The sequence below is a fragment of the Xenopus tropicalis genome, chromosome 4 (genome assembly GCF_000004195.4).
Source record: "Xenopus tropicalis strain Nigerian chromosome 4, UCB_Xtro_10.0, whole genome shotgun sequence".
Classification (NCBI taxonomy): domain Eukaryota; kingdom Metazoa; phylum Chordata; class Amphibia; order Anura; family Pipidae; genus Xenopus; species Xenopus tropicalis.
The window spans coordinates 74,837,268-74,864,094 of record NC_030680.2 but is presented as its reverse complement, the minus strand read 5'-3'; the positions used below and the strand labels follow the sequence as shown (position 1 = coordinate 74,864,094).

General features: G+C 39.4%; 2 protein-coding genes across 6 annotated transcripts in view; both read right to left on the bottom strand.

The window, feature by feature from the left end:
• pdpr (pyruvate dehydrogenase phosphatase regulatory subunit) overlaps positions 1-16,919 on the bottom strand; it is a 35,443-nt gene extending 18,524 nt beyond the window's left edge. The window contains exons 1-10 of one of the 4 annotated variants that reach the window (XM_018093362.2): positions 16,813-16,900; positions 12,388-12,492; positions 11,238-11,505; positions 8,378-8,511; positions 5,690-5,771; positions 4,737-4,900; positions 3,650-3,771; positions 3,356-3,473; positions 1,726-1,875; positions 1,332-1,524 (exon numbers count right to left, since the gene is read on the bottom strand). In XM_018093362.2, the coding sequence (XP_017948851.1) occupies positions 1,332-1,524; positions 1,726-1,875; positions 3,356-3,473; positions 3,650-3,771; positions 4,737-4,900; positions 5,690-5,771; positions 8,378-8,511; positions 11,238-11,452 (1,178 nt within the window). In that variant the 5' untranslated portion in view covers positions 11,453-11,505; positions 12,388-12,492; positions 16,813-16,900. Of the gene's footprint in view, positions 1-1,331; positions 1,525-1,725; positions 1,876-3,355; positions 3,474-3,649; positions 3,772-4,736; positions 4,901-5,689; positions 5,772-8,377; positions 8,512-11,237; positions 11,506-12,387; positions 12,493-16,235; positions 16,333-16,812 lie in introns of those variants that run through there. The other 3 variants (XM_002931663.5, XM_004914052.4, XM_031900829.1) reach the window with 3 other exon arrangements.
• Positions 16,920-21,986: 5,067 nt separating this feature from the next.
• Positions 21,987-26,827, bottom strand: part of glg1 (golgi glycoprotein 1) — a 58,536-nt gene continuing 53,695 nt past the window's right edge. Inside the window, exon 27 of one of the 2 annotated variants that reach the window (XM_002931662.5) lies at positions 21,987-22,503. In XM_002931662.5, the coding sequence (XP_002931708.1) occupies positions 22,485-22,503 (19 nt within the window). In that variant the 3' untranslated portion in view covers positions 21,987-22,484. Of the gene's footprint in view, positions 22,507-26,827 lie in introns of both variants that reach the window. The other variant, XM_004914054.4, reaches the window with a different exon arrangement.

Here is a 26,827-nt window from a genome sequence, read left to right as displayed (position 1 = left end):
TTAAATGAATTTAATTAAAATAATTAATACTGCAAAGATGCTTAGAATTACATTTTCAAATGTATATTGGCAGAGGGCAGCACATCATACATAAATGTTGGAAAATTAAATATCACCTAGCTAATTTAAGGAATATACCAAATGTGAAGTTTGGTTCGGGATTCAGCCGAATCTGAGCCTTTTTTTGCAGGGTTTGGCCAAATCCAAGTTCCTAGTCGAACCAAATCTGAACCCTTAAACTCACATGACTTTAGGTTGCATAATTAAAGGAGAAGTTAAGGTAAAAACTAAGTAAGCTTTATCAGAAAGGTCTACGTAAACACAGTTATAAGCACTGACAGAAAGAGTCCTCTATCAAAAGGAACACAGGATTTCTTGTCTTCTTTTTTGTAAACATGTTCTTCTGTGTGTCAATCATCCTCTCCTTTAGGGTGAAGACACACAGAGCTCCATGCATTCGCAATCGCAAACACCAAACACGCAAGCGGACATTTCTCACATACGGAGCAGTGGGGAGTAAAAATCCGGGCCTGGTACCAGCTACTTTTCCATGGCTACTAAATGCCAGAAAATACCCTGCTATAGACAATACTGAGAATTTCCTTTGCTAAAACACATGTAGAGACTTTTATTAGTAAATGATCAGCATTGTCTATATTAGTAGCCACAACAAGTAGCTGCTACTAGTAGCCACATGTGTGAACCCTTAGGGCTCCTTGAGGTTTGGGACACGAGTCTGCCCAGCTCTCTCCCTTTCCCTTCTCCTGCTCCCAATCACATAAGAATTCACTCCCTGTCCCATCAAAATATGTGATCTGAACTACCAACAGCTAGAGCTACAGCATGGAAGCTACTCCTTCTCATTTAAGGAAATTCTTACATTTTTTAAGAATGCAGAATTTTTTTCCCCTGGAGTGCACTTAGTTGCAAATAAATAATGCAGTATTTGGCTGAATCTTGAAACAGTTGTTCATTTTAGTTTACTTTACTTAATTTTATTTGTATAATGCAATGTTACTTCACTAAATCAGTAAACTCAAAAAACAATGAAGAAGTTAATCACAATAAGTACTGATGTTGGTGTATATAGTTATGTATGTGATTGTATAGATAGGTCAGTAAAGGTTTGTGTGTGCTAGATTTGCTTGGAAGGGTTTAAATTGATGTACTTCTGTTTTTTTTTTTCAATCAAACATACTATGTATGTAAATACTTAATACTTAAGCAAGATAGACATAACTCAAATATAACAGGATGACTGCAAACCCTGTGGTTTTTCTCCACAACAATGAGTTTTGTTAGGGAAAAAACAATGAGAAATTCTTACTCACTTGCCAGCACCCCCACCCAAAGAGCACCCCTGAGAATTCATGCCAGCAAGGGTGAAATAATGTAGCAGGGTGGGGCTCTCTCCCATCACACAGCGCATATCTGGGGTGAATGCTTCAGGGCAGTTAACCAGTCGCAGGATTTCCAGCGCTTCCAGAGATGGCATCCGGCGTAGCAAAGCAGTAAGCAGAGGCTCTGTAAGGAAATTCTGAGTAAATAAAGGACCCCACCTCTGACTATTCATTAGCTAACTGTAATTCCAGTCCCTCTTTATAAGATTAGCATCACAACCTAGTCTATATCTGAATCTTTCCTATGCTTCCGTTAATATCAAATCCTTTTATTATACTGTGCTAATTTTTGGCAAGTTTCTGTCCAAAGAAATGATCAGCATACCAAAGTGATCCCAGTCCTCCTGTAGGTTCTGGATCTCCAGCTGGTTTCGACCTTCAGTGAAAATTGGCTTGGGATTCTTCTCAAACCCCCCAGAAAGGATTCCTCCCTGCCAGTTGCGAATGTATATCCTTCCATCCGGGTCCACTACAGCTTGGGACAAAAGACAAAAACAGAAAGTTTGTGAAGAATACAGCTCAGGAAAAAAATATATATGTAGCATACACAAATGCAAGGAAACTACAGCCTCACTGAATAAAAATGTACATGCAATGGAGAAGAATCTAGAAGCAGTAAGGCAAACTTCTCAAAAATATAAAAATACATGAATATATAACAGGTAATTTCACCAAAATATAGGCACCAACTGATCCATTTATAGCTGAGACATCAATAATAATCCAAATTCTACTGTAAAATAAAAGTAGGTTAGAATTTAATAAGGCATTCTGGGACAATATAAAAATATATTGTGCAATAGAGGGCCACATTTTCTCTTAGATCAGTAACTGGTAAAGGGGATCAGCAACTAAACTGGTAAAGGGGATGGAAGATTTAAGCTATGTGGTTAGACTGTCGAGGTTGGGGTTGAAAAGAGGCGCTTGCGAGGGGACATGATTAGTCTGTACAAGTACATTAGAGGGGATTATAGGCAGATAGGGGGTGTTGTGTTTTGTCATAAAAGCAATCAGCACATCAGAGGCCACTCCTTTAGATTAGAGGAACGGAGCTTCCATTTGAAGCAGCGTAGGTGGTTTTTCACGGTGAGGGCAGTGAGGTTGGGGAATGCCCTTTCTAGTGATGTGGTAATGGAAGATTCTGTTAATGCCTTTAAGAGGGGCCTAGATGAGTTCTTGAACAAGCATAGTATCCAAGGCTATTGTGATACTAAAATCTACAGTTAGTATTAGTGGTTGTATATATAGTTTATGTATGTGAGTGTATAGATTAGTAAGTATAGGTTGTGTGTGCTGGGTTTACTTGGAAAGGTTGTACTTGATGGACTCTGGTCTTTTTTCAACCCTATGTATGTAACTCTGTAACCATCACCTTCTGACTAGGTGGTAGTTTCAGGGTTCCCTTTAGGGCCCTGCATCAATAGACAGCACCCTTGCAGCTAAAGAATCGGCACAAACATTATTTGCACACCAAACACCAGAAAGGACACCAGGTAGACTGCGAAAATATTTTGCACAGCAGCAGTTGCGCCAAACACAGTGGAGTTGGGTCAAACACATCACAATTGCGTCTGATTCATCCCCTGCATTGTGCCCGCAATGGCACATGAATCCTTGGAAAAAACAGTGCATTGAGGGAGAAAAACATGGCGGTTGGATCCGAAATTGTACTTTGCTTCCTGAGTCAGGGTAAGTGAATGTGCCGGAGTACTGCATATTTTATAAACTAAAATAAGATAAACACATTACCTAACACATAGAACTAAATGTGCTATCCCACCTTTTTCATATTTGTCATTGATTTACAAACAATGTGAGAGACAAGTGTATCTATGCAGAACTGGCACATGCAGTGAAACACATAAAATAGATTCTCTGGATTGCAATATCTGATATGATGTGGAAATGCCCTACTTTTTCACTTCTAGAACATATTGGTATTGACAGGTACATACTTGGAACATTATCTTCTAGAGGGTGTTGTAAAGGCTGGGTCAGAAGGTAGAAGTGTTCACAGGCATGAAGTGGAATGCTGACAGGCGATTCATTAGACAAGCCCAGCTCATATGCCCACTGTAAGAGAATATGAAAAAAAAAAAAAAAGGACAATTAAAATAGCTTATTGGCAGCACTGAAGAGACTTTGGTTTAAAAAGAAGCATCAAGAATAGAAATTAAAGATAAAAGAAATCAGCTCTTAATTAATAAGGGTAACAAATGCCATGACAGATATATTCAGCTTATAATTACCTGCCCTGCACAGTTGACAAAGTATTCACATTCCACCTGCCCCCGGTCTGTGTCTACCCCACTCACGTGACCTTTCTCCACCAACACATGGTTGACTGTTGTATGTTCATGGACTTTCACCCCTGTAAGACAAAACTTATCAACTCTACAGACCACAGATGCCCTACTACTTCATGGAGAACTCTGCACATGTCTGTGCTTCATCACATCATAGCTAAGAACGGAGTGGGAAGTATGGCAATGGGTTCCACAGTATTACATTTAATACATTTTAAATGTGAAACCAAAGATGAATTGTATAGCTGAAAAACCAACATCACTTGATGGGTTTATGATAATCATTATTTGTGCGTTAATGTACAAACAGAAACATCAAGTTCTACGTCGCCATACAAAAGCTGCTAAAAGAATATTGGTGTACATCGAAAAGTACAGTGAAAATGTGGCAAAGGCAGTTTCAAGGCTCAAATGCCCCACTTTAGTGGCAAAACATATCTTCAGCCTCCACCCATCCTGCTATAGTTTTAGAAATATGTAGGAAATCAACTGGTTTTCAAGACGGACTCTCCCTTCAATCACCATAAACCCCCCTATGAATGTTAGTCCCACAGTTTAGAAACCTCTGATGGAGCCCTCAAAGCTTTTGTAGCTGCCCACCTTAGTTTACTGACAGGCCATATAGCAATTATAGACTTTAATATCAACAACTGCTTCTTTTACTGAGCAAAGAAATTATGGTTTTATAAAACCTAGTAATTATTATATGATTTTAATCTAATAGATTGCGGCTATCTCAGAGTCAGAGAGACATTTTCTTGCGCTCCTCCCAGCCATATTAAGAAAAATATACCAAAGATAAATGCTAATGTGATTTATTACCCATATATAGTATGCTGTCAATGTAAAAATCTAGCATAATGCCTTTACTTATGCCATACACGAGTACCCAGTCTGGTTATCTTGCCATGGAATGATATAGAAGGCACAAATTCAGAAAGAAGGCACCTGTTCAGGCCCCTGTTCCTCCGGCTCTTCTCTAAGAAATTACTAAAGGGGCTACATTAATAATACAAAACAATGTACCCACCCTTTTGTTGCGCAGCATTTACCAATGCTAGGGTCACATCTGCAGTTGACACCACAGCATCATCAGGTACATACATAGCCCCAACCAGATCATGAATGTTAATCAGAGGATGGAGTTCTGCAACATGTTTTGGTGTAATAATCTCGCAGGGAATACCCTTCATCCTGCAGGAAACCATGTTATATGTAAAAAGTTACAGGAATAGCTTCATGATCACATTCCCCTCAATATAATGTAACAATCATACACACAGAGGGAAATTTTACCTCATTACCAAGGTTCTTTAACTAGCATAATTTGGGCATTTAAATGTTAAAAATCAATCACATTTTTTGAAATCAACATAGACTAACACTGATTTAATTGGACATATAATAAGATCTGCTTGTTCGGCAAGGTGGCCAAGCAAGTGGACCTTTGGTTGATTTATCTAAAGGGATTTTCAAATCTGCCCAATTGATATCTATCAGCAGGAGGCCAATATGCTGCCATCTAGGTCTGGAGGGGCCAAACTGGAAGCTTATTTTGGCTCGTGCATGGGCAGCTTTAGAAAATCAAGTACATTACATGTCTTAATACAGAGAAAAAAGCAAATCCATAAAATCTGAAGATATTTCTTTAAAATGTACACAAATGTAAAATGACATTGCTAGTTTTTGTGTATAATGGGCTTCTGGGTAATATATCTCATACTTTGATCATGGTCAGCCCTATTAAGGGGCGTATTTATAAACACTATAGACAACCATTACTGGTTATGTTGCCCACAGCAACCAATCCGCAATTACATTTAAATGGTCACCAGCAATTTACAAAAAAAGCAAAGATCTAATTGGCTGCTATTGTCAACATCACCGATGAGGTTTGTCTCCAATGTTAATAAATTCCAAAACTAGTAAGCCCTGGAATTACCTGTAGTCCAGAATGGGACTGCACCTTATCTAGAACTTTACCTTAGCCTGGACACAATACGTTTCAATGATATCAAGCGATCTTGTGTCTGAGCCAGTGTAATGGAGCCCATTTTTTTGTAGCCTGCAGGACAAAAAGAAATGGGGGTTTGCTTTGTCAGTAATTACTTAATCTTTTAAGTGAATGTAGGAGAAATCATGCACCAGCACTATATGTATATAGAATATGGGACTGAACACGGCAGACATTTTTAAAGGAGAAGGAAAGGTAAAAATGAAGTAAGCTTTATTAGAAATGTCTATGTAAATACAGCCATAAGCACTCACAGAGTTCTTTGTCAAAAACAACAGGATTTGTTGTCTCTTTGTCTCTCTGCTCTCTCCTGCTCCCCCCTCCCTCAAGAATGCTAAGAACTCCCTCCCCCCCCTTAGGAATGTGGAGCCAATCAGCAGGAAGCTTCCTCATAGTCTTACACACTGAGCATGTACACCAGTCTTGGTCTCGGTGCAGGAGCAAGGAGCAAGGCATTATGGGAACATCTTTAGAGAGCTCAGTGTTTTTTTTTTCCTATGAGGTTTCTGATCATCTGAATGGTAGAAATATGAGGAGACTTAAAGGAACAGTAACACCAAAAAATGAAAGAGCTTTAAAGTAATAAAAATATAATGTACTGTTGCCCTGCACTGGTAAAACCGGTGTGTTTGCTACAGTAACACTACTATAATTTATATAATAAGCTGCTGTGTAGCCCCGGGGGCAGCCATTCAAGCTGGAAAAAAGGCACAGGTTACATAGCAGATAATAGATAAATTCTGTAGAGTACAATATTGTTTTATCTGTTATCTGCTATGTGCCTGTGCCTTTTCTCCTTTGAATGGCTGCCCCCATGGCTACACAGCAGCTTATTTATATAAATTATAGTAGACTTTCTGAAGTAAACACACAACTTTTACCAGTGCAGGGCAGCAGCACATTACATTTTAGTTACTTTTACACACTTTCATTTTTTGGTGTTACTGTTCCTTTAAGGGCACTATTAAGAGAACTGAAGGAATGCCTGCATCTTGAGATTAAGTCTTTCCTTCTCCTTTAATGCTGACTTGACATAATTGGAACCTCGTACTGTTCAAGGATCTGATATTTTTACAACATACTGTAGAGCAGGGCTGTCCAACTGGCAGGCCGCATGCGACCCGTGACCCCCCTCTGTATGGATGCTTTGATGGTTTACCTTTGTGGAACTTTAAATGGTATCAGTACTGAGATTAAATGGCCCCCTGCATGGTTCACACCTCATATTCAGCCTGTAATCCCCCTGTATTGTTTAAATATGTAATCTCCTGTACTGTTCACACCTTTTAATCCCTACATTGTTCACTGCCTGCATTGTTCACACCTCAGGCTCAGGCTCTAATGACGCACCTTTTTCCCCTGTTCACACCCCAGACTGTAAGAGCAGTGCCAGCATTGTGTCAGTGTATGCTGTCTGTGTGTGCCATACACACAGGCAGCATAGAGCAGAGAGAGTATGGCACATACCCTGCCTGCCCTACCCTGCCTATGTGTGCCATACTCTCTCTGCCCTATGTTGCCTGTGTGTCCCATACTCTGCCTGCCCTATGTTGCCTGTGTGTGCCATACTCTGCCTGCCCTACCCTGCCTGTGTGTGCCATACTCTGCCTGCCCTATGTTGCCTGTGTGCCATACTCTGCCCGCCCTACCCTGCCTGTGTGTGCCATACTCTACCTGCCCTACCCTGCCTGTGTGTGCCATACTCTACCTGCCCTACCCTGCCTGTGTGTGCCATACTCTGCCTGCCCTACCCTGCCTGTGTGTGCCATACTCTGCCTGCCCTATGTTGCCTGTGTGCCATACTCTGCCTGCCCTACCCTCCCTGTGTGTGCCATACTCTACCTGCCCTATGCTACACTTGAGAAAGGGCTCTGGCCGAAACATGTAGTGTGCTGACACTGCCATTAAAATTCACTGCAGTTTTCAAATGCTGCCTGGAGCTGCTTGATTCCTTTTTGCTTTTTTGATTTTGATATGCCATACTCTGCCTGACCTATGTTGCCTGTGTGCCATACTCTGCCTGCCCTACCCTGCCTGTGTGTGCCATACTCTACCTGCCCTATGCTGCCTGTGTGTGTGCCATACTCTGCCTGCCCTATGTTGCCTGTGTGCCATACTCCGCATGCCCTACCCTGCCTGTGTGTGCCATACTCTATCTGCCCTATGCAGCTTGTGTGTGCCATACTCTGCCTGCCCTATGCTGCCTGTGGGAAGTGAACCTGGCAGGGGTTTGTTCTGGGAGTTTGTTAGATTTTAAAATAGTCATTATATGGTCCCTAAGATGTGTAATTATGTGCTGGGGGTTGCTGTGCTATCCACAGGGGAAGAGGAGGTTGAGTCTTAATAAGACATAATATAATTCTTTCACATATAAATGAAGGGTGATATCCCTACAGTGAGCACCAACCATTTTGGGTTTTGCTGTGCTACCACCATTGATGTGGGTATAGTCTTAAAAGCTCTTGTGATAACATGGCTGTGGTGTTAAGTGGGTGTGGTTTTAAAAGGGGGAGTGGTCAAACCGGCTTTCATTATTGGCCCTCTACCGCATTGGCCAGAAAAATTCCGGCCCTCGGTACAACAGAAGTTGGACAGCGCTGCTGTAGAGAATAGTTGCTATATTATCATAACATTTGTAAAATAAAAAATGTCCTTACCAGTTGCAACTCCTGTTTCCCCTTCCAACTGTTGATAAAGTTTATTTGAGTAGTCAGCCATCTCTGTTTCTATAGAAATGTGCTTGATTGTGCTTACCATTCCAGCACAAAAACGGGTGGAGCCAGCAGCCAACCTGCAAAAGTTTGCAGCTATCAGTCTCATTCTAGGAATACCAATGTAAGCATCAAAAATTGCGGTTTTAAGGGCATAGTCACACAAAGTGTTTGTTCCTCTGCTTTCTGCCTGCTGTTTTTAACCAGGCAGAGAGAGGCAGATGCGCTCTAATCAGCATTTCCCTGTAGACGCACTGACAATCACAACTTCGACCTGCATGTGGCTACTCAGAGCGGAGATTTGCCCGAAAATGCCTGCTTTCACGTTTTCGGGCCGATCTACACTTCCTCTCCGCTCCATGTAGCTGCATGCTGACGGAATTCAGTGCAGCTACAGGGAGATGTTGAATAGACTGCATCCGCTTCTCTCCCACTCATTAAAAACCGGAGGCAGAGAGCAGAGGAGCAAATGCTCTATATGACTATGTCCTAAGTGCTTGATGGAGGGCCACTAGTTGTATTATACTGGTTAGCATTCAACAAACATCTGTTTGCTTTATTCGCTTCCTGATGCAAGCAGTACTGCAAGCAATGAACAAGGTGCCTAACTGTAAAGTACAAAACAGGACTGAAAAAAGGATTTTTTTTTATGATTAGGGCTTATTATACAGGCCCAAAGGCACAAAAGCCTTGTGACAGATTCATAACAATAACGTTTTCTGTGGGCCAGGGCATACTACAAGAAAAGGATTATTTATTATGTTTCAAAAATAATCCCAACACATTTAGGCCCCCATAGTGATGGGATGTTTGTCAGGGGTACATACAGAGAAAAATAATCATAAGCAGGCATGAGCCCCAACACATGGTTAGTGAATCTTGGGATGGACCACATTCCATATTCAATTAAGAATTCAACCAAATATGAGGCCCCCCCCTTTTTTTTTTTTGCCGTTTTCAGATTATCACCTGACTTCAGACCAAAAGTTGCTATTTTTTTTGTGCAAATCAGGGTTAGGAATCAGTTCAGCTGAATTTTTTGTGGTGGATCAGGTATTCTGCCAAATCGTAAAATTGTGAATTTGTTAAAATGAGTCATATATTAGGTTTATTGTGGCATCAAGTATTAGCATACATTTCTATGAATAATTCTTTGTAATACTGTACAGTGTTTAGAAACCTAAAACAGAAACCAAAACCTGATTTATCATTGTAGAAGGACTTTTCAACTGGGGCCACACAGAATGTGAGAAAGGGAAATCACCGTAAGGGTTAGGTTAATACATACACTGTCTTTCCATGTATTGTTTTACCTGTGCCTTTGTTTTGCCAATCCACTGTATCCATTTCTTCATGCAGTGTTGTCCTGGCTATTTACTTAGTATGCCCAGTAGAGAAGTACTATGCTGTTTTGGAATATGAAAATGTAGGAAGCCTTGTTTCTCTGTTCTGAATACTGGAGACGTACTTTGTGTTTTAAGGCACAGGCCAAGCTTCCTGTATATACAGTTCTAGCACAGGCATGAAGGAGCAACAAGAATAAGCTTGGCTTGCCAATAAAAAAGGACAAGGCATTGCCAAGGGAGGAGGATGAGGGCTAACATTCTGTTCTATTTTTAAAAACAAAATATATAGTCACACACCAGGGAGAGAAGGTGATACCATTCCACAGTTGTACATGGGGGAACAAGCACAGCAAACAGATATTGCTCCTGCTTGTTATAAGTGCAAGAGAGTAGTGATAAAGGTCTTTAACTTTAAGCTCTCATTTGTGCACTTTCCAAAAGCAGAGGTTCTTTTACTGTATATATTTGGCAGTAGTCCCAGTACAAATAGTCAAGCAGGTATAATGCCTAGATTTCATTAGGTATTATTTCGATTATAGATTATAAACCTTGAAATTAAATCTCCACAAATTAATAATGCAATCAATGTTTTCTCCAATTGCTTTTGCCAATCAGAACTGTAGGAAACAATTACCTATTCCTTGGTGCAGATCTTTGCAGTAGTGTGAGCAAACATGCAGCTGACTGGTGTTGATTACATAGGCTAGGGAAAGTATGCCTAACTTTAGGGCTTGTTGTGACATCAGTTTGCTACAATGGAACACAGTGCGGAGTAAAAACTCGTAAGTACCACAATCGGCAGAAACAGAACAGGGACAGAGACAAGGCCATAGTGCTAGGGTGAGGGCAACAGCACATAGTTTGAACTCGGGCAATGAGTAGGTAGTTCAGGAAGTGATGTTTATACACCTTAATAATTACAATACTTTTGAGGCATTGAATACCTATGCAGTAGGCTTTTATTTATTTTCATTTTTCCCCCAAAACAATGCACTTTAACAAAACTAACTTTTTAAATCAAGTGCATTGAAAAAATATAACAAACAAAAATTAATTGTAGAAATAATTACTGTATTAATTAAAACGAGTCTGAATAATTTGCCATACACCATATATATATTAATATGTCTGGAAGCTATCATGCAATATCGTCCATACATACCAGTTCAAGGGTGTTCTGGGGTCAGATTACTATGAAACAAGTCTTTCCAGGCAAAACTTTTTCTTTCTTTTACACAAAGCATCTTTTGTAAATAGAATTACTATTCTGTTACTTAAAACACAAGTGAAAAGCATGTACTGTTTTCAAGATCTACAACCTGTGAATACAATGTCATTATCCTTTTATGGCACCAAACCTAGGATAGCTTTTGATAGGATTTATGTATGGGATAATGTTTCAGTTAATTTATAGATGCTATTGTTTATAAACAGTCACATGAGTCACACAGAAATCTCACCTTCCTTGCTCCAACAACAAGACATCATGCCAGCCTAGCTTTGAGAGATGATATGCAACTGATGCACCCATAATTCCTCCTCCACAGATGACCACTTGGGCACGAGGAGGCAATGATTGTACCTCCGTGGATGTTGCACGGTGAGGAGTGCACACACAACGCCATCCATACCGTCTTACATGTGCTTGTAGATCAGAGAGTAAACGGGCATGCATTTTGTAGGGCTGGGGATAAAGGGCAGAAGCGATCCAGAGGGGAGGCAGACAGCCTGCAGATAAAGAAATTAGACATGTTAATTCAAAGTTTATAACAGTAAAGAGAAAACCAAGTTGGTCTCTTATGAATACTAATCTTCTAATCTTACAGATTTCTAAAACATAAATTATATAAATGGATAAAACAATATAATAGACATACACCCAATCCAGGATTCGGTACAGGATTTGACTGAATTTCAGCACATTTTGCAGGATTCAGATTCAGCTCATTCCTGTCTGCCCTAACAAAATCCAGGCCCTTGGTTTTGTGACATTTAAGCTTTGTACCACTGGACTGCATTTGGTTTGGTATTGAGATAAAACCTTTATGGAGGATTCTATATTTGACCAGACAGAAAAGGATTAAAGATTTGGGAGATCCCTATAATATCACTTTTTATAATTCATTGTTATAAACCCATAATTATTTAATTCAGCTAAATCTGAATACAAACCTTAATTTGGGTGTTCAAATTCAGAAAAATTTCATCACTTGTGAACAAAAAATTGTAGCGAAAAAGTGGAGGAAAGAGACAAGGGTGTGAATGGTTTGAGGTGGAGGATTTGAACTCAAATCTTAGAACATTCTATGAATTGCATTGCCATTTGGAACTTGCATATCCTTAAACATTTCTTTTAAAAAATACTTGGCATGGGAAAGAGCTGAAATTTCTGCAGCTCACATAGGTCTGTTCCTTTTCAAATCCCCTACAAGTGAAACTTATTTGCCTCTGGTTCCCCCAGGCTGCCTCAGTTAGCATGACATATTATGCAGAAAAATTCCACCTTGGTCACCTGCCTTGCTGTCTTCTCTGTACTGCCAGAGTCAATCAGAAGTTAGTATACATGGTACCAAATAGTTTAAAAACTCTTAGGCCCCCATGTATACTTACTTGGTGAAATGTGAAGACAACGAGACTAGCGATCACATAAATTTCTTCAGTATCTGAGGCAGAGCTACATGAGAAAGGAAGCCAGGGAAATCAGAGGCTTAATTTCTGTAACAATAAAAATGATATGTATTACAAAAAAGTTCTGTATGATAGATTATTTAGTATATGTACATAAAGGTAAGTAATCTTGTAGCTAATATGATATAAGTGTAAATGGTCAAGTCAAAGACTTGTATGTATGACTGATCCTCTTTAGATTTCCAAAGCTCTCTGTCTGTCAACTACTTGTTTATTCCTGACAATCATGGTTATTTTAAAATCACCAATATATAGAGCAACATGGTAGCGCTATCTGCAAGGAGTTTGTATAGTCTCTGTGTTTGCATGTTTTCTTTGCTGTACTCCACCCATGTCCTAGAAACACACAGGCAAGTTAATTGGCTCCTGATAAAAATGACTATAATCTGTTTGATAGGGGCCTTAGATCCACAGGGGTAGTGACTGATGTGAATGATGTTAAATCTCTCTAAAGGTGGCCACACAAGTGGCGATGTCGTACGAAAGATCGTACGATATTATCGGTGTGTGTATGGCCAGCTTAAAGCACTGCAGAGTATGTTGGTGCTATCTACAGTGAGGCACATAAGTATTTGAACACCGCCTGCGATTTTGCAAGTTCTCCCACTTAGAAATCATGGAGGGGTCTGAAATTCACATTGTAGGTGCATTCCCACTGTGAGAGACAGCATTTAAAAAAAAATTCTGGAAATCACATTGTATGATTCTTAAAGAATTTATCTGTATTGCACTGCTGCACATAAGTATTTGAACACCTGGCAATCATCAAGAATTCTGTCTTTCAAAGACCTGTTACTCTGCCTTTAAATAGTCCACCTCTACTCCACTCATTAATCTAAATTAGTAGCACCCGTCTGAGCTCTTTAAAGACAAAATTGTGGACCTCCACAAGGCTGGAAAGGGCTACGGGGCAATTGCCAAGCAGCTTGGTGAAAATAGATCAACTGTTGGAGCGATTGTTTGAAAATGGAAGAGGCTAAAGACGACTGTCAGTCTCCCTAGGACTGGGGCTCCATGCAAGATCTCACCTCGTGGGGTATCACTGATGATAAGAAAGGTGAGGAATCAGCCCAGAACTACTATGGAGGAGCTGGTCAATGACATGAAGAGAGCTGGGACCACAGTTACAAAGGTCACTGTCGGTAGAACACTACGCCGTCATGGTTTCAAATCATGTATTGCACTGCCCTGCTCAAGTCATCACATGTTCAGGCCTGTCTGAAGTTTGCCAATGACCATTTGGATGATCCAGAGGAGGCATGGGAGAAAGTCATGTGGTCAGATGAGACCAAAGTAGAACTTTTTGGTCTAAACTTCACTCGCTGTGTTTGGAGGAAAGATAAGGATGAGTTGCATCCCAAGAACACCATCCCTACTTTGAAGCATGGGGGTGGTAATATCATGCTTTGGGGGTGCTTTTCTGCGAAGGGGACAGGACAACTGCACTGTATTAAGGAGAGGATGAATGGAGTCATGTATTGTGAGATTCTGAGCAACTACCTCCTTCCCTCAGTCAGAGCATTGAAGATGGGTCGTGGCTGGGTCTTCCAACATGACAATGCCCAAAGCACACAGCCAGGATACCCAAGGAGTGGCTCCGTAAGAGGCATATCAAGGTTCTGGAGTGGCCTAGCCAGTCTTCAGACCTAAAACCAATAGAACATTTTTGGAGGGAGCTGAAACTGGTCAAGAACTACAGGAAATGTTTGACCTGTAACTGCAAACAAAGGCTTCTGTACCAAATATTAACACTGATTTTCTCAGGTGTTCAAATACTTATATGCAGCAGTGCAATACAAATACATTCTTTAAAAATCATACAATATGATTTCCTGAATTTTTTTTTTAAATGCTGTCTCTCACAGTGAGAATGCACCTACAATGTGAATTTCAGACCCCTCCATGATTTCTAAGTGGGAAAACTTTCAAAATCGCAGGGTGTTCAAAAACTTATGTTCCTCACTGTAAATGAAGATAATTAATATAAGACAACCTGATACACTTTGCACTTTCTGATACACTTTGCAACTAGTCTTAATTTTTTATTATTTGTAGTTTTTTTTTAGTTATATTACTTTTGTTCAGCAGCAATATAGTTTGGAATTTCAGCAGTTATCTGGTGCTACGATCCAAATTACTTTAGCAACCAGGGAGTGGTTTATGAATAGAAGGGGGCCTGAACAGAAAAATAATTAATAAAAAGCAAAAATAACAATAAAATTGTAGCCTCACAGAGGAATAGCTTTTTGGCTACCAGGGTCAGTGACCCCCATTTGAAAGCTGCAAAGAGTCAGCAGAAGAAAACAAGTAATAAAAAAAACATAAAAAACAAATAAAGAAGACCAGATGCAAAGTTGCTAGAAATATGACATGCTTACACAACCTACATAGAAGCTTATGTAACTTATGTATCAAGCAGTAATAATGTAGATCAGCGTGATCCCAATGACTGTGGAACTATTTATATGAACTACTTATTGTAAAGTAACATCAGCTGTTTATATTGGGATCTATTTACTGAATTATATGAGCTATCTCCTACTTTATTTTTTTTAGCAGTGGAATAACTAGTTATTGGGTCCACACAGCAACATTATTGGGCCCCATAAACTTTGGGTACAGTGATGGGACCTGTTATCTAAAATCTCAGCGACCTGGGGTTTTCCTGATAAGGGCTCTTTCTGTAATTTAGATCTCCATATCTCAAGTCTGCAAAAAATAATTTTAGCATTGAATAAACACAAAAGGATTGGTTTCCCTCCAAGAAGATATAATTGGGATTAAGTAAAAAGTACTGTTTTATTATTACAAGAAAAAGAAGGGAGAAAAAGGAAATCATATTAAAAAAAATGTAATTATTTGATTCAAATTGACTCTATGGAAAATGGCCAGCAATTCAGAGCTTTCTGGATAATGGGTTTCCGGATAATGGATCCTGTACATATACTAAATATTTTCCATAAACATATATTGCAGCTCCTTATCAAAATCCTGCTAGACCTTCATAGTCCATAGGTTCCCAATGGGTAAACTGGAGGGGCTTTGTCTAATGGGACAAAGGTGTGAATGAAAACCCTTTCTGAGATAGCCCTATTGACTTAAGTGGTTCATAAACAGATGAATCTGCTTGTTTGAGTAGGTTGCAGATATCTGCCTGATTTGGCCACAGTGCACTTGGCCAGAATGGGCTAATCACATTGTTGGCTGATGTGGCCCTCACTCAACTGGATTTTAAAATTGGTCAGATATTAGTTAGGCAGACCCTCCTACAGGCTCTAAACATGGGCCAATAAGCTGCCACCTTGGTCTAAAGGGACTGAGCTGGCAACTTTATTGGTTGATTCACTGGGTTAAAATGGCTAGACTGCCATGACAGGGTTTAGAGGTCTAAAAGGGGTCACTGTTACACAGGTACATTTTACATATTAAGTTTAAAAAAGGGTACAGTTGTAGGGTTTAGGAGTTCACATCAAACTTTGATGCTGTGTATCAAGCCCAAAGAAGCCATCAATATAAGAAACTGTATAGGCTGCACGCCTTTTTAATACTCAGCTGCTGTAACTATTTATGTATATATGCATAGCTTTTCAAGCGTGAAGGAAACTGTGATCTGATTCAGGTGACCTCCTGTCATGCGGCATCACCTGTCCACTACTGACAGCATATGCAGTTATTATTGTTTATTTAGTGCTAAATTCTAACAAATTCTGCAGCAATTTAAAGAGATTATACATTATTCATACAAGTCTATGCCCCCTGGTGGAACTCACAATCTAAGGTCCATATAACATACACAAACACAGTTTTGCCTGTAAGTGTGTGAAAAACTTCTCAAACACAGGGAGGACATACACACTGCCAATGCATTGGCTGGAATCAAACCCTAGGACCCCAGAGCTGCAAAAAAAAACAAACAACAAAAAATCAGGTCTAAGCATTACCCCACTGTGCTAAAAGCAGAAGACTCCCTGTTTGCATGATCCCTAGAGTGACAGGCTGACATGTGATGCCCCGTTGACGGAATACTACAGTGCTGCCTATGGGCAGTCTCCCTACAGAACAAGAACGGAGAAGTTGCCATTTTACACAGCACTCAGAAAAAAAAATCTACCAAAAGTAACAGACACAGAAAGCAATACTGCTTCATAATTACTGCAGGTTACCTACAGTGTAAACATTTTGTGCTCTTAGCTACATACTAATGACTTTGTTTACATGTTGCTAGTAATGGCAGACAGTAACCCCACACAAAGGGGACATATTGTGTCGTGCTCATCTCCTAGTAGTATATGTCCCTTGCTTTAAATATATAGTGCCCTAGAGAAAATGGTTTAAATAGTGTGTTACCTCTTACAATTGTAAATACATCAGAGCTGCAGAGACACCTTCCCTGCTCCGTGCCTATGCTGAACTGAGGGGTGGGCGTGTCCTTTCATTCTTCCACAGGAAGTGATCATAAGAGTGAGTGACAACTAGAACTCTGCAATAGCCGTTCAAGTCCCGCCTCCAGTCTCTCTGCTTCAAGCCTGATGAAATTTGTGTCTGCTCATTGTAAATAGTGGAAAAGCAGCTTTTCCTTTCACTTTAAGCTTCTGTTGAGTCCCATTTTCGTCTCATTCCCATTTGCACATCTTCTGCTGTCTATGAAACGTGCACACTCTATTACAGTAGTACCTCCTTATAGTATGCTGGGGTCCTCTTGCTAGACTGAGCAAATTTTGATTTGGTAATATAGTGGGCCACCTACTTTTATACTGTACACAAAGGGATTAGGTAGTTCCCTTTCTGTAAGAGATGGGGTGGTCTGCCTAATACTACTATTGGATAACAATAAATCATGTTCCTCAGTATGAAAATGTGTCCCTCTTGCTGTCACAGAACTACAACTGCTTTTATCCAAGGCTGAAAGTGCTGTCTCAGTGGGTAGCATGTCTGCTTTGCAGCGCTGGGGTCCTGAGGTTGATTTTGCTAAATATTTTACTTAGATTGTAAGCTCTATGGGGCAGGGACCTCATTTCTACTGTCTCATACCACATTGCACTTAATCTTTGTGTATTTATACTTATTTATTGTATTAATTATAATTCTTGTCCTCCCTGTGTGTAAGATTGTACAGTGCTGCATATCCTTGTAGCGCTTTATAAATAACTGCACTATCTGCTCTATCCCCCAGCTGCCAATGCCTTAAAGTTTACAGCTCTGTACTTGTGCCCTTGCACACCAGAAAATCCTCCTGACAACTGCAGATGGAGTTTGACATCTCTGACGACACTCTACAAACATACAGGCAAGTTAATTGGCTCCTGATTAACCCTAATTAACCCTACTGTGTGTGATTGTGATAGGGACCTTAGACTGTAAGCCCCACAAAATCAGGGACTAATGTATAATCTGCAGAAAATGTGTCAGAGCTATATAAATACCAGAAAATATAAAGGCAGTTGCTGATCTGTGACAGATGATTTGACGTTAAAGGGGTTTTCCACCTTTGGGTTAACTTTAAGTATGATGTAGAGAGTAATATTTAATTAATTAACAAACTAGCTTCACAAAACAATAGTTTTTTGGCTCAGCGGTCATTTGAAAGTTGCAAAGATTTAGAAGGCAGGAAATAATTAAAAAAAAATTGAAAAACAAATAATGAAGACTAATTGAAAAGTTGCTTAGAATTGGCCTTTCCATAACATACTAAACCCTCCGGTCCTATATATCCACTGTGGTACCAGTTTATTTGCTCTCATGAATGTCACTACAACTGCACTACCTCAGCTAAGATTTTGTAATACACCAGTATGTTTAATTTCTGTTAAATAAATCCTAAGAGTCACTGGTTTCCAAGATTCTTGATTTTGCAGTGCCATTGGTGTAGTGTAACAACCCCATTCCAAAGTGTTGGTGAGCAAAAGATGCATTAAAAAATGTCTTTGGGATGCCAAATAAGGGCTGTGGTTGCCTATTTGGTAGCCCCATGTGGGCTGCTAGCCTGCATGAGGCTCTGCTTGGAGTAAAACTGTTTTCAAAACTTGCCTCCAAGCCAAAAATGGGCACTTACTTTGAGGCCACTGGGAGCAACATCAAAGGGGGTGGTGAGCAACCTATTACTCACGAGCCACTGGTGATCACTCATTTAGTCCAAGGGCTACTCAGCTGCTGTGCGGTCCTACCTGGGCGGTCCAGGGTCCAGGTTGAGGTCTTCCTGCCGCTCTCCACGACATAACTGTTCCCTCTCCCACCTTCAGCAGCATCTATTTATAGACACGCGCCTGCGCCGCTCAGCGGGTTGGGTGCAGGTACCTGAAGAGCAGGTTAGGATCAGGTATGGATAGAATTTTCGACCCGCACATCACTACTCTAGTCCCACAGCTGCATAAAGGAGAACTGAAAGGGGGGGGCAAAATGTTAGGCACCCGTCCAGGGTATTTTTGTAGAAGATCTCCATCACCATCTTCTTTTTCTTCAGTCTTCTTTTTGTTGTCGTCCATGTAGACAGATGCACAGTAGCATGAAAATCCTGCTAAGATTGGCATTTTTACACTACTGTACATGCACCTCCTGTGTGCCCAGAGAAAAGAAGACAGACAAAGAAAGAAGATTGTGCTGACAAGCTTCTACAGTCATTCCCTAGGTCTGTGCAGTTTTCTACTAACAGGAGCAGTGGCCAGGTACAGTGGATATAAAAAGTCTACACACCCCTGATAAAATGTCAGGTTCCTGAGACAAAGATAAATAATTTCAGAACTTTTTCCACCTTTAATGTGACCTTTAAACTGTACCACTCAATTGAAAAACAAACTGAAATATTTTAGGTGGAGGGAAGAAAACTAAAATAATGTGGTTGCATAAGTGTGCACACCCTTAAACTAATACTTTGTTGAAGCACCTTTTGATTTTATTACAGCACTCAGTCTTTTTGGGTATGAGTCTATCAGCATGGCACATTTTGACTTTGCAAGATTTCCCCACTCTTTTTTGCAGAAACACTCCAAATCTCTCAGATTGCGAGCGCATCTCCTGTGCACAGCCCTCTTCAGATCACCCCACAGATTTTCAATCGGATTCAGGTCTGGGCTCTGGATGGGCCATTCCAAAACTTTAATCTTCTTCCGGTGAAGCCATTCCTTTGTTGATTTGGATGTATGCTTTGGGTTATTGTCATGCTGAAAGACAGTTCCAGCTGAAGAAAAACAGCCCCAAAGCATGATGCTGCCACCACCATGCTTCACTGTGGGTATGGTGTTCTTTTGGTGATGTGCAGTATTGTTTTTGCGCCAAACATATATTTTTTTTTAAATATGGCCAAAAAGTTCAACATTGGTTTCATCAGACCATAACACCTTTTCCCACATGCTTTTGGGAGACTTCAGATGTGTTTTTGCAAAATGTAGCCTGGCTTGGATGTTTTTCTACGTAAGAAAAGGCTTTCGTCTTGCCACTCTACCCCATAGCCCAGACATATGAAGAATATAGGAGATTGTTGTCACATGTACCACACAGCCAGTATTTGCCAGATATTCCTGCAGCTCCTTTAATGTTGCTGTAGGCCTCTTGGTAGCCTCCCTGACCAGTTTTCTTCTAGTCTTTTCATCAATTTTGGAGGGACATCCAGTTCTTGGTAATGTCACTGTTGTGCCATATTTTCTCCACTTGATGTTGACGGTCTTCACTGTGTTCCATGGTATATCTAATGCCTTGGAAATTCTTTTGTACCCTTCTCCTGACTGATATCTTTTAACAATGAGATCCCTCTGATTCTTTGGAAGCTCTCTGTGGACTATGGCTTTTGCTGTGGGATGAGACTAAAAAAAATGTCAGGAAAGACCAACTAGAGCAGCTGAACTTTATTTTGGGTTTAACAGAGGCACTTTAGCTGATGGCAGGTGTATGCTGACTCCTATTTAACATGATTTTAAATGTAATTGCTTAATTCTGAACACAGCTACATCCCCAGTTAGAAGAGGGTGTGCACACTTATGTAACCACATTATTTTAGTTTTTTTGGTTTCTTCCCTCCACCTAAAAGATTTCAGTTTGTTTTTCAATTGAGTGGTACAGTTTATAGGTCACATTAAAGGTGGAAAAAGTTCTGAAATGATTTATCTTTGTCTCATTTTTTTACAGCACAGGAGCCTGACATTTTACCATGAATGTCACTAGTAGACTTTTTATATCCACTGTATCGGGTAAGTAATTATAATCACTGGGGGGTGCCTAGCATTTGACCCCCCTGGTTATTTACACTTTAGTTCTCCTTTAAGTATAGAGCCCCAAATATATGAACTTTCACATTTCTTCACTTCCAATGTTGTCTCCCTGCTAATTGCTGAGCTGTCAGAACCAAGAGTTGAAAATGAAAATGGGAAGTCACACTGCACAAGCGCATGTTCCAGCCAATCAGGGCCCACTCTGGCTACTGTCCCAAGCACTGTATAGAAACAGTATACAACATAATATCAAAAGAAGAAAAATATGTGGAAGAGAATGTCAGTTTGTATTGCTTTGATTAACTTTTGTCTAAAGCAGTGATCCCCAATAGTGGCAACATGTTGCTTACTAGCCTCTTGGATGTTGCTCTCAGTGCCCCCAAACCAGGTAGTTATTTTTGAATTCCTGACTTGGTGGCAAGTTTTGGTTGAATAAAAACAAGATTTACTTCCAAATAAAGCCCCGTTAGCCGATAGTGTGCATGGAGGTTACGTAATAGACAATCTTAGCCCTTATCTGGCACCTCCATGAACTTTTATGCTGCTTGTGTTGCTCTCCAAGTCATTTTATATGACATATGACTGTTACTCACGAGTAAGAAAGTTTGGGGACCCTGGTCTAAAGACAGCTTTTCAAAATCCACATTGGTATTCTAGGGCAGAGAGTGCAATTACCACTAGAAAAAAATGTGTGTCCAGTGCTTGCCATATAGCAAAAAATTTTACTGTATTGCTGATAAAGAAAAAAATGCTATTTACATGGTAAACTATACTCTCCCTTCTTTTCTTCCTGTCTTGAAAAGAAATATATATATATTTATTTTCAATTTTTTTTACACCCATTTGCCAACACTGGCACTAACTAAAGTCACAGCTTGTTAGTGTGTGGTCACTGTTACAATAAAACTTTGCACAACTGGAGTCACTATAAGAATGACAAACATTGCCTGAAAATTCAGCTATGTAAGAAGCACATCAATTGATTTCTGGAACTGTTTAGACAGAATCAAAAACCCAGACTTGCTTGTCAGCTCCTGCTCACTCCTCCTTACTTCTAAATAGGCCCATTCAGTTCAGATGGGACTCTGAAATGCTGAGTGTAACTCCCATTATTCTCCTTTCTAAACATTATGAAAAACACCCTGCATTGTCCTGTAGCTAACCATCAGTGTATATTTGTTATGAAGGAGTCAATTTCTTTGAAAGGGAAATTACATTTTCCAACATGAACATAAATTAGTTTAACTCGGCAATGTTAAAGTACGCTTAGTGTTACATATTCAGTAATTCATTAGTTGCCAAAGATTAAACAGCCAAGCCTGAAGCATTTTAATTTTTTATTAAACTTTCCATTTTGTCTGTACAGAAAAAAAGCACATTATGCCCAGAACATCATTAACATATCAATGACACAGCATGAACAAGAGAAAGACTTTCTGATTTGTACAGAGGAAAAAAATTTACAAAAAAACCCAAAAACACAATGTAAAAATGTACTTATTTGACATCGGTTATCTCTCCCATTTTAGGGCAGGTTTATGCTCCAGTGTACTGAAACTGTAAGACATACCTGTCATAATAAAGTAGTTACCCTAAAATCTTAAAAGAGAAGAGGTATGGCTGGATGGGACCCACAATGCCTCCCTATCCCTTATAATAGTAATTAAAAAAAAAAAGTTGCAGTCCTGGGTGTTAGGGCTCAGCATGTTATGGGAATTTAAGCAGGTTGAAGTCAAAAGCAAAAGGTAGCTTCAGGCTGAGATGTCTGATGTGGCAAGAACAGAATGGTTTCATTAAGTCTTGTGAGATGTAGTTTCCTCAAAGATATACTCTCTTTCTGCTGATAAAAGAAAACATGTTTTAAGGAACTTGATTGAAGGACCTGAATAACTTATAAAGCAAAGTTTTGGCTGCTTTTAATCTAAAGAATAAGCTGGATTTAACACTCTACCTGTATGCCCTGGCAATAATGTAGGTGTGCCATATATAGGACATTACCCATTTCTACAATGGGAGGTGGGGTTGCATTTCTGGGAAAGTGAGTGACATGAACTTTAACCCATGCTATTCTGGTCAGAGAAAACATGAAGGGTAAATGTGTGCCACAAGCTGTCTGCATGTTGTGGAGATGGCTTCATAACATCACATAAGTATCCTCTCAGCATATTGCAGTATGCTAAGGCAAGTACTATGTTATATTATTGAACAGAAATTGCACGCACTGGCACTCATATACCTGGCTAAGGTACATTGTTTTATGTAGTAGACCAGACTAAATGGTATATTCACTGCAATAAATATTGTATATAAAGATCTTTAACAAAGTAAGCATTTTCCAGTGTGGATGAAACTCTCATTAGATTTGCCATCTTAGTAAGGGCTTAACCAATCATATATGCAGAGCTGAGCATCATAAAGTAGAGTTTAACAGCAACATTGTTTCAAGCACTCCTGGCTGCCAATGTAAAAATGAGAAATGACTCTATATTGGATGTTCAACAGTGCCTCAAGTTACATTGCCTTGGCTAATTTGGCCATATGCTGCAATACTCTGCATTAGCACTATACCTAATGATTGGGTAAACAGTTACCTTGAATGTGATTATCATCAAAAAGTTTTAAAAATAGGCCCACATTGAAAACATGCTTATTTTGGCAAGTATTGCCATAGTGGATGGCTGAACTTCTTCCTCACTACATGAGGAAGAGGCAGGCCAGCACCATTATGTGCATCAGATGATGCAGGTTACATTAATAATTATTGGCCCTAAGCTTGAAGAACACCTACCATCCCTTTGCTGCACACTGAAAACAGTTCCATCGGGCACACAAAACACAGTTCATGTTCTGATGATCAAGCCTTCAAAATGCATTCTGTTCAAGTAAATGGAACCATGTTTTGCACCATGGGGCACATTAAAGAAGTGGTAAGAATAAACTGGAGCTGGAGGATTTAGGCTCCTGTACGCAAAGCAAAGATGAACACAAGGTACCAATAAGCTGTGATTCGATCACTTAGCCTCTATCACCCACCACTAGATTCCCAGGCCTCACACTGTTTATTTACATCTCTGGGTTTGCTGACACTAAGCCCTCATGCAGACTGGGTTTGGCCAGATACAGAAAAAGACTAAAAACCACATGCATCCTAGTCCTGATACGATTTGCACCTGTATCGTGTATATGCAAGCGATTCTCACAATATATCCAAACCAATTTTTAATAGGCTGGAAAAATCACATCTGGCTGGTAATAACAATTTAAATGTGATATTACTACTGCAGAGTTGACTTGAGATGCCATCTAATATGAAGATAAGGGGGTATGTGGGCCAAATGTAACCCTTGTTGGAAATAGTATAGACTTCACTATACACTACACTGACTTCTATAAATAATATCCTCATTTTAAAAAATCCTTCCCCTTCTTAATAAATATGCTGTTAGATAGTAGGTCCACTACAGCAATCAGATATATTAAACTGGATCTTTATCTGTTTAAGAACAATCTAACAGATGTGGATGTAAGGGCAATGGCACACAGGGAGATTTGTCCCTGAGATACTCTGCGCTACCTTGGGCGACAAACCTCCTGAAAATGCCTTTCCCTTAACTTATGCTTCGATCGCCTCAAGTAAAACACATTACAAGCGTCGGTCAGACTTAATCTCAGGAAAATGAGAAGAAAGCCATATTCCCGAGATTTAGGTGCATCGCCTGCAAAAAAAATAGGTGCCACCACCTTTGCCACCTGCATTGACTGGAATGGTAAAACCCTGTCACAGCAGAACAGGAACACACTTTAGCCTTTTTAATCTGCCTGTGCAAGAATGTGCATGTGTCATTAGCCTTAAAGAAATCCCCTTTATTTCTCAACTGGTATAGCGTCTATATTTATCCCGACAAAACCTAACTTTCACAATGTCTGGCTATTGAAATATGAGTAGAGCTAAAAGAGAAGAAAGTTCAAAGGTGATTAACCATCTACCTCAGATATATCCATTTATAGAATTAAATGGATCTCTTAAACACTACTATTTAAAGAGAATGTTCTAACCCCATTATCCAGAAAACTCTGAAAAACAGGAAGGCTATACAGTCCATTTAAAGCAAATACAGGTATGAAATGTTATCCAGAAAGCTCCAAATTACGGAAAGGCCATCTCCCAAATACTTTATTATAAGCAAATAATTAATTAGGTTTTAGTAGATCTAAGTTATGGTGATCCAAATTACAGAAAGTTCCTTTATCCAGAAAACACCAGATCCCGAGCATTCTAGATAAAAGATCCCATACATGTAATTCAAATCTTTAGAAATATATTTGCTTTTTCTCTGTAATAATGAAACAGTACCTTGTATTTGATTCTAATTAAGCTGCATAAATCCATTCTGGGGGAAAAATAATTCTATTATTTTTAATATTTAAATTATTTTTTAGCAGACAAGGCACGATGATCCAAATTACAGAAAGATCCCTTTATCCAGAAAACCCCAGGTCCGAAGCATTATGGATAATATATCTTATATAAAGTATCCTCTTGGTGTAGTATAGAGTACAGAATCACAGGATCTCTCAGAATATAACAGATATGGGAGTTTCCTCGCAAAATCACCAAAGATTTTTTTACAAGATTGAGCTGTAAAATGGGTTAAATATAAAATCTGCTTCATTATCATTTATGGCAAGGGCACACAGGGTGGATTGTTAGCCTGCAAAAAAGTGACAATTCACCACTATGCTTAAAAAATATTGTTGGTGGATATGCAGGAACGGGACGGGTGCAGGAACAACTAGAAGTTCTTTTTAAGCATTGGGGCGGATTGTCAGCCTGCACTTAAGCTCAAAAGATGGAAATTAATAACTGGCATTCCACCACTACAAGAAACTATGCCTTAAGGTGACACTTGGTGGCAAGATTTGTTTCCCTTATTGACTAACATTTTAGTAAAGGGTACATCAGTAAATACACATAAAAGGTGGGTTATAGTTTTTATTTAAAGTAATCTGGAAATCATTTCATTAGTAAACCTTCCTAGAGAAGTTGACATTTTCTTCAGTCCTGAATAAAAACACATTCCACAGTGCCAGCTTATTAACTCCCTGTTACTAAACAGGATTGAGAAAAGCACTAATTTCTTTGAAGGGAAAATATACCATATAAGTAGTGTTGTTGTTGTTCTTCATTTAAAATATTAAATACATGTTCAGATAGCAGCTTATTGTGTGTACAGAATATACTCTGTATTTTTGGATTTAAACATAAAAGTTGAAGTGCACAGGAAAATGCCACAGACCACAATTAAATGCTGTAAACAGTTGATCAAAAATGATTGCACTATATTGTTGTTATACATGGAAATTACATCAGCCAGAGGAAAGAAAACCAGTAAAATCCAACTCATGCATATTCATTTGAATGATTAGGCATATGACACACAATAAGTTCTGCATTTAAACTTTACTGAAATCAAATATGGTTTATTTTCCCTTTACTATGCAGCTTCAAACTGAAAAATATAGCTCTGATGTAGAGAGAATCGGTACCCTATAATCAATAAATAACGTCAATACTGATCATTGGAACTAGGAGGCCAATGCGGTGTGTGTATGTACCACAGAGGTTGCAATAATTTAAGGAGACATGATTAGTAGGATATTCAATAGATGTAAAAACAGTGCAGGGAAGGCTATTAAGCAATTTGGTAAAGAAAGCAGTACACAATCCTTACACAGTTAAAAGGTAAAACCAATGAATTTCTTACCTCTAGGAGAGGAGCATAGTTGCAAAAGTTAAAGAAATAAACCACAACTATGTGATCACATATTAATGCTTTGGAAAACCAAAAAAGGCAGCAATGTATTTTCTGATACCGGAATTTAAAAAGCGTCACAGCATTCACTGCTACCTTCTGCCACCAAAAGAGTTAAAGCACTTTAATACACAGAGCTACAGCAACCTCTGAACAGGATATACATATATTATGCCCTAAAGAATGACTGAATGGATTTGCTGGAGCTAGTTCTCATGCACAATTAATAGTGCAAACAGTCATGTGATGCTAGCCAGTATGTGCCACAAACAAGGGTGGTCAGAAGAATTAACCTTACTTGTGTGGAAGTAGCTCAATAAAAACAATTCTGCTCAAAAAAAGGGATTC